The sequence below is a fragment of the Anneissia japonica genome, unplaced genomic scaffold, assembly GCF_011630105.1.
Source record: "Anneissia japonica isolate Jap-2015-1 unplaced genomic scaffold, ASM1163010v1 scaffold21_len1647178_cov195, whole genome shotgun sequence".
NCBI classification, from domain to species: Eukaryota; Metazoa; Echinodermata; class Crinoidea; order Comatulida; family Comatulidae; genus Anneissia; species Anneissia japonica.
Genome location: NW_022750455.1, coordinates 667,195 through 678,306, shown reverse-complemented (window position 1 = coordinate 678,306; position 11,112 = coordinate 667,195). Strand labels below are relative to the sequence as shown.

The window sequence follows — 11,112 nt, the reverse complement described above, 5'->3', positions numbered from 1 at the left end:
ATATATGGTAATGATGTGCCTATATATGGTAATGATGTGCCTATATATGGTATTGATGTGATGTCATCATGACCATATGATATTCTGTACAGCGCTTAACATTAGCATGCATCCTGAGAGTCAGGTAGTATATGCTAACATGCATGTTACCTTGGCTAGCCACACTGCCTGATTCCATTGACCATAGGTTTGTAGATACCTGCAGGCATCCAGTCCTTTATCAATCAGACACAGCAATTGCACTCCCTCTACAGAATCAAGCAAGGAGAACACAATGATTTAAATTGCATTCACATTGGTTAAAGCAGGAGTTAACAGTAGAATTATGTTTATACTCTGCAGTAAATGCAGTCCCTTCCCCAAGGGAATAATTCCCCTTGTACTCTAATTTTCATCGTATAAGAAAAACTGTGAAATTTAAGCTCACCTTTTTTTTTTACAACAATACATAGGGTAGACAACGTCCTATGAAAGTAGACCCACATAAATTAAAAAAACAGCTTCACCATAGCATGTCTTTGGAATTCAACTCATCTTGTAGAAAAACTATGTCAAATCATCCATTGCTTAAGATTACAGCAGAGGTACATATGATATTATTTTGCTAAAACAACTTGCTTTTCATTTGTAGTCCTAGCCCTAGACTACAGGTAGATAGGAGAACTGCATCTATGAAGACCGCCCTCAATATGTTTCATTATGAATTGCAACTTACCCGATAATCTACCATTTGCTATGAGACTTGTTGCTACTAGTTTAATTGTACTCTGAGACGCACCAGAAGACCTGATCGTTGCCACCAAGCACGCCCTCAAAAGGTCCACGTAATAACTGTCATTCTCTGATTCAGTTTCAAGGAAAAGTTGTACAGCTCTATCAGTCTACAAAGAGAATTGCAAAGTCTGATGAACTTTCATGAACTACGACATTAAAGTGCATATAAATGAATGCAATTAACCTCCCATGTATTTTACTAAATTTTATACATGTTATTTTTTTTGTAAAAGCAGTATTTAAATTTCTGTTCAACTGTCATCAACATATCGTCCACCAATCAGAAACTAATCTGACAAAATTATTCATACCTGTCCCAGAAGCATCAAATTTTCTGCACATTTCTTAGTATGTGTATATGTCGCCCTCTTGCTGTCATGGAGACTCAGACGTTCCAGTTGGTAGTGCTAAATATGGAAAAACAAAATCAAACTTGGATTGGATTGAACACCAAGGATAACCCGCAAATATCTGAAGAAGACTTATTTCCAGTGGGGTCCTTCTGGATGGTGATTGGGCAGTACACTGGAAGACAATCCCCTACTCTTTTCCGAAGAGAGTATTGCATTATTTAACGTGCACATTGGCCATAATGCACACAGGACCAACAGCTTTAACGCCTTATCTGAAAGACGGTGCGCTATCGTAACTTGCATTTCAGCTGAAATACAAGAAGAGCCAGGGACCAAGACATCTCCACGGTTCAGTGCACACATAGTGGCTACCAACAGTTTAGCTGACTGAGCTAAGCTGCTCAACTTAATAATAATAAAGCAATAGATATTGATCATCAAAAAGTTGAGAACCAACAGAATTTGTTTTTAATAAATAAAACACAAGACAAACCTTATATGACTGGTTGGTACAGAGGGTATCATAGCAGAAGTCCAGAGATGGTTCCTTGAGGCACGTGCATTGCTTTCCAGCATTATCCTTCCCATCTGTAAGATGCAATAGATCACTGCAACCTGCTATATGCATTGGGTCTAGAGGATCTCCAGGGAGATAGATGTTGGACGTTGAGGGTGTTGCTGCAAGCTCTGTGCAATTCTGCAATTTTACAAAACACGTTTTCTATAAATGAAGAATTTACTAAGAAATGATGCAACTTCTTCAGTTGTTGTTAATTATTTGTCTTTGACTGGATAACTGGAACATTGGTACATTGGAGTAAAACAAGAGAACATAAAAAGAAGATGCAACAGTATTCTAGTTGGAAGTCAAAGATTTTAACCATTAAGGCACAGTTCTTACCTCATATAAACAAAAAATATGAAAAATTAGGCTAAAACACAAAATACAAGTACAAAAATAATTAGACCAGGACACACCTTGTGAACTGTACAGCTAAGTCTGGCTTGCTCGCTCTTCAAGTAATGCAGTGCCACAGTCCAGAAGTTCATCTCTGCTTCATCTCCAAATAAATTGGCAGCAAACAAGCAACGTTGAGCTGTTCCGTATGGACAGGAAGCCAAGTAGGACTGGATCTCCATTGGCAAGATATTCATCTGGGTATTCACCAGCTCAATGATGTTTTCATCTTCTGGAGTTTCACTACAAAAATAAATGAATCACTAAAAGTAATATACATTTCATTGGACTGGTTTGTTAAATGCACTTAGTTGTCTAGAATACCATGGACTTAATGAGTGACACAACTTTTTACAAGTAAAAGTTAGTATTGTTGTAGAACTTTTTTAATCCTTAACAAAACCAAAACCAGATGAAACTCTTCGAATATTTGAAAATTTAATATTTTGTATGGCAACAGAAATATTAGTTGGCATTGCATTAATATTTCAGCAACAGAGGGCAGTATATATATATTTATTTTTATGACACCAAGGCCTCCACAATTCTACTTACTATTCACTTGAAAGTTCTAAGGTGTACGAGTCATTCCAGGCCTGGTGTTGGATGGTATATTTCATGGCTAGCCCGGCCTTTGCTGTCAGCAGATGAGGGCAGAAAACAGGTTCTGAAGAATTAACAAAAAGCATTCTGGTTAATTTTTTGAGGATGAAGAAGATGCAGATTAAGGCTCTAGTGCATGTTTTGTCAGTGGCATATTCTAGGCATCTTGAAAAGGGGGAATGATTGGGGCGCAAAGGTGAAGTGGGGAGGGTTCGATGACTAAGTGAGGTGGCGCTAGCTCACAAAATACGGTGATATGAGATTATTTTTATCAACTTGAGCATGATGTTTTACTGCCAACTTTTTCACAGGGGTGAATGCAAAGTGCAAGTTTTCTTAGGGGAGTGCGTGCCCTTCCTCTATGCCCCCCTTTCCCCACTGTATTTTGTTTCATATTAACTGACACCTCTGTGCTCCCTTGAAAGTTAGAATGACATGTCATGCTCCAGTCCCTTCTAATAACTCTGTCAGAAACAGAAGTGATTCTCCATGACACTTTACCTGGAAGCACACTATGCGCCAGGGATGTACAGGTAGTCTTAAGCTCTACGTCATACACTCTCAAGCATCCATCTTCGGTAAGCACAACTGGTTTATCAGATGACGCCCAATCAGAATCCAGCACTTTGAAACTCTCCTTATTACCACGAAGACCACTAATTCTGGAAATCTGTAACCAAGAATAAAAAACTTTTAAAAATACCGTAATTATGTTCTGTGTTAATAATATTAATAATATTTAACATTATCAATAAAAATGTTAAGTTGTGCAAGTAAGAGAAATATAGTTGCATTAAAATTGAGATAAACTATAATATCAAGTAACATGTTTTAAGTAAATCTTTAAACATTTTTTCTTACTGATGATGTGTCCCATATATCAACGCCATCATTCCATAGCACCATTAATCTCATATTGCCTTTCCCGGGAGCAAACTTCAACTTCTTCAGCCATCCACGGTGTGTAGGTACATTCCTGGAAGATGAGATATATGCTAGACTGGGCTGGGCTAGGCCAGGCTAGGCTAGGCTAGTCTAGGCATACTGTATTTCAAACTATCTCAATTATAATCATAACACCAGCTATGTTGAAGAATGTACCATATTTTCAAAAACAGTTTCTCAACAAAAAATACTTTAGGGAAGTATATATTTAGTGTTTCTTGAAAACATCACATTTGGCTTTAAGCTTTAATGTCCATAGGCAGAACATTGAAAAAAAGGCAATCACCGGCCATGTGATAAAGTTTATATTTTTTATGCTTAACACAGTGCAAAACTAAAACATATGAGAGGTTTAAATAAAATCACATGAATAATTTACCCCTACTGTATAAAGCCACCTGGACATGTTGATATTACGTTTGGTATATGTGAGTGTGTGTACTGATAAGGTACCAGACTACTTTACCCTTGATTTCTGCGAGATTGAAAATAAACCTACCTGGATATTTTACCCTTGATGTCCCAGAGATTTAAGTTGCCTTCAGTGTCACCTAATACCATCAGGTCCTGTTTCCATGCAATACATGTCACACTACCCATTCCACTCTGTTGACAAACAAATTACTGTGTTAATACAATGTAAAATATTTACATGTTATCTAAAAGTACATACTGCCAGCCAGTATAAGGTAGTACTTATTGTTGGGCCTTATGTTTGACATGATGCTAATGGAGTATTAATAATATTAATCACTTACACTGCACACAACAATACAGAAACTCATATGTAAGCTACACAATTGCCTTACCTCAGGTGGCATCTTGGAACCATCTTTAACTGTACTGCCCTCAACAATGAAATGATACAGAAGTCCATTGTTGTCCGTAAACACAAAATGCTCTCGAGCAATGGATGGTGAAGCAGTTTTAGTGCTAGTGTGTACCCCAACAGTATCTTGAACAGAATTTTAATTAATTATTGTCAATAATTACCTGTTCAAAGATATATAATTGAATTGATGACGTATGATTTAAACATAAACAAATGAGGTCTGAACATTAAATCACTCCACCTCCACGGTGGGTCACTGCCTATAACATTAACAAGAGTACCTCTAACTGTAACATCATCAATGGTGCATGGTGTGGCGCCCTCAAACATACCTAGTATATGTGTTGTAACTGGAGTCGCATCTTTAGCAGGCAAGTTGCCCGTTAATGATTCTTGTAAAGCCTGTTGTCGTTTCTTTAAATTCTTGACATTATGTGATGGTGACCATTCCTGTCAAATGCCAAATTAATATCAGCCATTATATTATATCATATTTTATTATATTATATTTTATTATTTTTTTTAATTTGTATTATTATAATTAAATTTTATTTCAATACAGTGGAAGTAATGTAAATATATACACAAATATATACAAACATATAAATTTATTACCAAAGTTGTGATTATAGGAAAGTTCCCAGGCATTTCTCTGAGCATTGTACATGACTTCATATCCCATACTTCGAATGCCTTTTCTTTGAACATTATAATAAAATAAAGCCTGGCAAAGAATAAATAATAAAAGGTTAATCAATCAATCAATCAACAATTATTAATTCATCAAGCATATATTTACAAAAGTATTATCAATCATTTTATTATTCATGTTTTTGGGGGACTACACAATATAATTATTAATAATTACTATAAAATAATTATTATGTAGTCAACAAAACCACCAATCATCAGTTGCATACAAAAATTTATTTCTGATTCTTTCCTTTATTCAATCACTTACTTGAGGTGAGAAACTTTTACAGCTTCAATAGGTGACTCTTCCCCCTTTTCTTTCCTGAATGGCATAGTCCGTCCTGTTTGGAGATCCAATAGAAGAAGCTCATTTCGGACTAGTCCATTATTATTGGGGTTTGGATGACTGAAGGAAAAGAAGCTGTTGAGGTTGACCCACTCAATACCTCTGAAAAATTAAAAATTCTGAATTTAGTAATCATAGATAATTTTTTTTTTAATGCATAACATGTACAAAAAAGAATTTTTTAAAAATGTTCATATTGATAGATTATTTTACATATCACAGACATAAATATTATTAAGCATGATGAATTTATTTGTGAAGCCATAATAGTCTAATATATAGTTATGGACTAAAAAATATCATTTAAACCATAATTCAGGTGACCATGATCTGAAGTGCCAGTCGTCTGACGAATTTCACTATGTGAATGAAAGCTTACATTAAAGGAAAAATATATAAAGCAGTTTAATACCAACAAGCATACCTAATGTTGGATATGTGTATGTTGTACTCTTTGACAAGAGCCCCAGTGGACAAGTTGAATACTTGCACCAGACCAGTTGCTGTACCCACTGCAACCAACGGTTTATGGTATGAAAGATTCTTGGTAGTAAGCGGTGGACACATACGAATTACAGTCGGCATCAGACCGACGCCGCTCAACAAGCCTGTCAAGACAAACTTTAAGATAACTTCATGTCCGTGTTGTTGTTTCTCGCTTCCAAGTACCTGAGTGTGTCCAATGAGATCAGATAAGCACATTTTTGGGTACGGTGCAGCAGCTTGCGATTTCTGAGGTGATTTTATTGGCGGTAAAAATTCAAATTCCCCGTTACTGTCGCTGGATAGTCCAGGAGAGTACAGCGGTGTGAGGACAAGCTGAGAATGGGTGTTGCTGATGGTACTTGGAATGTAGTCAATGGTGATCATGTTCCAGAAGAGAATGCGGCCGTCACTCATAACAAGAGCAATGCTACGTTCTGTTGATGATGACACCGCGATGCTGAATGCACGCACATGCTTGGTGACACGCAGGGGATCTGACTGGCAACGTAGGTCATATATTACATCAAGCTGGTCAAAACCGCTTCCCCCATCACCTAATGATAATATATAAATAGTAAAACTAGAATTACAAATTTCTACCACTTTTCCGCTGTCTGAAAAATTTAGATGTGGTTAGATATTGACCACCATACATTTAAGTTTTTCAACAACACGTGATTACCTGGAAAATTGTTAAAACTCCCTATTTGGTCAATTGGCGTTGCTGCCGTGAGAGGGTTGGCGCACTGTCCATTGCGCCGCACACGAACACTGATGCTACCATTCTCATGCATACATATAAGCACATCACGTTGTCTATGATGAAAGAAAAAATATTGTGAACTAATTTTTATTGGATGCATGAAAATATATAAAACATACATATATACATTAATATAAAATAATAGGAAGTGCTTTCATGTTAACTAACCTGCAAGGATAAACCATCTGGAATGGAGAACCGCTTCTTTCCATAGGGATTGTTCCGACGGTTTGATTAATCTCAAGGTCCAGAATGAGGATTTCACGCGTGTACAACAAAAGAAGATGATGTCGGCAAGACTGTAGGTAACATAACTGAATGCAGTCGTTCAACGAGATTGGGTCCACATCAGAGCTACCGCCCTCACCATTTCTAAAGAGGAAATATTTTTTCTTATAAACAATATTTCTTATTTACTCAGCTTGCACATTTTTTTTTTTCAAATTTTGGTCAGAATTCATCCTTCTATACATAAATTTAAACATCCTGAGCTTTTCATCTAGTCATATTTTGTGATGCATCAAACACTTTCACCCTTTAACCTTTAGGAAAAAAGCATACACATGAGTACAATACATTATGAAACAAGTTATGGCTCAATGTTAAAACTTAGCAACCACAAAGAAAAACAACCAGTAACATGTAACTAGTTTAATTACTAGTTATACAGAATATAAATTGTATATACATAAAACATTAATAATTAATTTTTGTTAATATTACAATTGATAAAATAATTATTACTATATTATTCTGTAATCATATACTTTATAAATAACTTTATTTTACTAATCTAATTTTTAAACAATTTTTTTAAAATGTTTTTAATCTTTTTTTCTGAATGTCTGTGCAGTATGTGTTTTGTTAATTAATATAATTAATCCTTTGAAGTTTTTATTTTATTGCCCTGTATTATTGTATCATTTAATTCAGTCCTCGACTGCGATTTTGATATTGAATAAAATAAAATGAAAGAAAAATAAATAAAAAAAATTACTTTGGTTTATTATCACCAACCAGGAGGCGCACTCTATTGAATGCTCCTTTGGATTTCCCTCCATTTTTCTTTTCTCCTGAGGTAAGGTTGTTGCTGCTACCTGATGGGCTAGGAGTCGAGTTTGGGGATGTGATGTAGAATTTACGTCCATTGCTTGAGGGTGGCTTAGCAATTGAGAAGTCGTTGACAAATAGGATACAATCATTACCAAGCACTGTTAAAAAAAATGTATAAAACCTGAATTATAACTTTATTTAGCTATAGTTTCTTTTTTAATATGGTATAATTATTAATATACAAATTTTTCATCATTCCATCATACTAAATGGAATGAATGATTATAATTGAAATAAATTTAAAAATAAAAATATTATAAAATGTTTAATAAATCTTTGCATTTTAAGAGGTACTAATTTGACATACATGTTAGGTTAGATGGGTCAAAGGGGTCAAATGTCATAGAAAGAATGTTATCTGTGAAAGTCTTCTTCCAAAGTTTAGTGCCAGTTGCAACGTTCCATAAGATTATTGAGTAAGGTGGGTGAAGAGCTACCAGAAGGTCATGGGATGCATCTTGTGTGGAAAGCCATTCCATCTCTGTGAAGTGATTGAGTAAAAACAAACGATTTAACAATTTTCAGTTTTAAGTACAATGTGACAAAACATTTACATTATTTTACCCTCAAAAACCATTTTTGAAATACTGTAAATAAATATCATACAAAAATGGCAGAAATGAATCTTACCCAAAACAGGTTTATTGCCTTCAGAGAAACTGCTGCGTTCACAAGCTTCACTGACATCCCAAACAATGATGTGACCGGAGTTGTCGGCGGAGGCAAGCCGTAGTGTGTACGGAGATTCTATTGTATGATGATAATTCTCACGTGCCCACTTTACCCTCGTCACATGACTTTTATGCTTCTCAAGAGTTTGAATAATCTAGAAATAATGGTGAAGAAGAATAGATACCATACTGTAAAGTTTTTAAATTGCGTGGATGATACCTAAAAAATCAGCTCAAATTTGCACGGAAAATTGCTAGGAAAATAGGTGTACAGAATCATAAATACTGCATAATACATTGTTTATATATTAAGATTAAGAAGTCAAAGCTTAGTTTTCGGCAAAATCTGCGTGGAAATCTTTCCTTGTGTCCAATTACCTTTCCAGAATATCATCAATGACTCAGTGTTCTTTCTCACTTTTATCTCAATTCAATTCAATTCAAAATAACATCTTTTAATAGTTTACAAATATTGTTGTAATGACTGTGATAAACAAATAAATCACATTAAACTAAAATTCTGGATTGGATGATAAGCTATTGACACAGGTCCTGACCAAACAGTGTGCCCTGAAAATAACCTGGCATAGGAAAAGAAGGGTAGGGAATGTCTGACAGATTGTTATCTTGTAATGTATTGTGTCATATCAGTGATACCACAACATGGGTGAAAATAATTATATATGATGGCAATCCTTGGCATAAAAATAAAATACACTGCACATTAAATATGATCAACAAACAGTAAAGCAATACCATAATTAATAACTTATTTTCCCCTTGGTAATACATACCTGGGCAGTCCTTGTATCAACCACTACAACAGCAGTCTGACAGCCATAAGCAAGGAGGTTAGGCCATCCCCTACAACCATAATAAAAAGGTAATCAATTTATTTCATAATGTCGACTCATACAACAACTATACCTAGAAAGAAGCTAGCTATTTATGGTTTTGCCTGCTGTTACGCAACTCTATCAACAAATAAGATAGGCCTACCCTAGGCCTAGGCTCAAAACACTCGTACTTAGCATTGACTCCACCGGAAGAACGGCGTACGGCCTCTGTAGAGTGGTGAATAAACAAACCTACCTAGGCCTAGGCCCAGTCTAGCCTAAATCTAGCTGAAAATAAAACCTACCAGTCAGATGCACTTTTATTCAGGTTATGGAGTATACCTCCAATTGTCTTAGGTACAACATTCATAGTAATCTAACGTTGAACATTTAAAATCAGGACATCTCAGCAGCTTCTAAAATTTGCCAACAAATCTTTTTTAATGCAGCTCTTTTATTTTCTAATCATAATATACAGCGCCCTCAATTTCCAAAAGAAGTTTCTACTAGCATCTTTGGTTTATACCAAAAAATATTTTCGTTCAGTCAGTTTAGCTTTTTATATAGAGTAGAGCCCCTATTATTAGGTGACATCCTCAGGACCAAAACCTTATAAAAGTACGAAGAAAAAAAAAAGTCCCATGTTTAGTTTATACAAAGTAACACACACAATTGGCCCGCTAAGTCAAGAAAAAAAAAATGTTAACTTTACCATTTAAAAGTTGTCTTAATTTATAATATTGTATAATTTATAATTGACAGTCTGCAATTTCGGATGTAATGTAAAGTGAGATCGATATTGGTGTAGAAATTAGCTACCGACAATTAAAGACCGAGTTGTACAACAATTAAAGCTGGATCTGGTTTTTATTCAAGCTAATGTGCCCACAGCACAGGTTGGACGATCACGCTCTTCTTCCGAGAATCCCTCGCCGTCTAGTCTACCCACGAGGGAACACCCCATAATATACTTGAGGTAAAGAAAGAATTTCACTTGGTTTTATAAGTATAGTAGAAAAATATCTGTTCTGAACTAACTGGTTCTATAATACAAAGTTGAAAGGTTACACTGCTTCCTCTTCCCAAGAAGTGTCCCACTTCTTAAATGCATGCTGAATAATAACAAATACATAGCATATCTATGCATTATAGTTACATAATTAATATAACAATACATTAAAAATAACAGTCTGCACTGATATAGGCTAGTATAAAGAATCATTTTATAGAGTTATAGTATTTAACTACGTATACATTGATATTCCTTTATTTAGTTGGTTGTTCATGTGTCAATTATTATCAATAGTAGAGTATAAACGAAGTAACTTTGTGGTTGGTACTGTGGCCTAGTTTAATAATGGAACTTCAGAAGATAATATAATACATACTCCAAGTATCGAAATGCACGCCATCGTGTCGGGATTCAATATTTCGACATTAATTATGTCATCATCAGGAATGATGATGACATAATTAATGTCGAAATATTAAATCCCGACACGATGGCGTGCATTTCTATACTTGTAGTATGTATTATACTATCTTATCTGAGATTAATCAGTGGACTTTTCGGTTTTTAGAAGCTACAATCGGAGATCCTCTCTGATGAGTCTGTTCAGTTGCACACCGAACTAGCGCAGGGACGTATCCAGGGGTGGGGGGAGCCGTGGGAGCCGCGGCTCCCCCGGCCCTTTGTACACACTGTTAAAATTTTAAAGCTTATTCTTGAGCCAATACAA

The 11,112-nt window shown here is 35.3% G+C and overlaps 1 protein-coding gene across 1 annotated transcript in view; it reads right to left on the bottom strand.

Moving 5' to 3' along the window:
* The window catches only part of LOC117121371 (WD repeat-containing protein 11-like), a 13,808-nt gene extending 3,979 nt beyond the window's left edge, over positions 1-9,829 (bottom strand). Inside the window, exons 1-21 of the mRNA XM_033266553.1 lie at positions 9,679-9,829; positions 9,332-9,401; positions 8,497-8,692; positions 8,174-8,347; positions 7,751-7,964; positions 6,922-7,125; positions 6,673-6,806; positions 5,929-6,544; positions 5,427-5,606; positions 5,081-5,189; positions 4,798-4,915; positions 4,443-4,588; positions 4,133-4,239; positions 3,550-3,664; positions 3,190-3,358; positions 2,641-2,752; positions 2,106-2,328; positions 1,621-1,824; positions 1,086-1,181; positions 716-881; positions 151-248 (exon numbers count right to left, since the gene is read on the bottom strand). Coding sequence (XP_033122444.1) covers positions 151-248; positions 716-881; positions 1,086-1,181; positions 1,621-1,824; positions 2,106-2,328; positions 2,641-2,752; positions 3,190-3,358; positions 3,550-3,664; positions 4,133-4,239; positions 4,443-4,588; positions 4,798-4,915; positions 5,081-5,189; positions 5,427-5,606; positions 5,929-6,544; positions 6,673-6,806; positions 6,922-7,125; positions 7,751-7,964; positions 8,174-8,347; positions 8,497-8,692; positions 9,332-9,401; positions 9,679-9,743 — 3,516 coding nt within the window. The 5' untranslated portion in view covers positions 9,744-9,829. The remainder of the gene's footprint in view (positions 1-150; positions 249-715; positions 882-1,085; positions 1,182-1,620; positions 1,825-2,105; positions 2,329-2,640; positions 2,753-3,189; positions 3,359-3,549; positions 3,665-4,132; positions 4,240-4,442; positions 4,589-4,797; positions 4,916-5,080; positions 5,190-5,426; positions 5,607-5,928; positions 6,545-6,672; positions 6,807-6,921; positions 7,126-7,750; positions 7,965-8,173; positions 8,348-8,496; positions 8,693-9,331; positions 9,402-9,678) is intronic.
* Between the last annotated feature and the right edge of the window lie 1,283 nt (positions 9,830-11,112).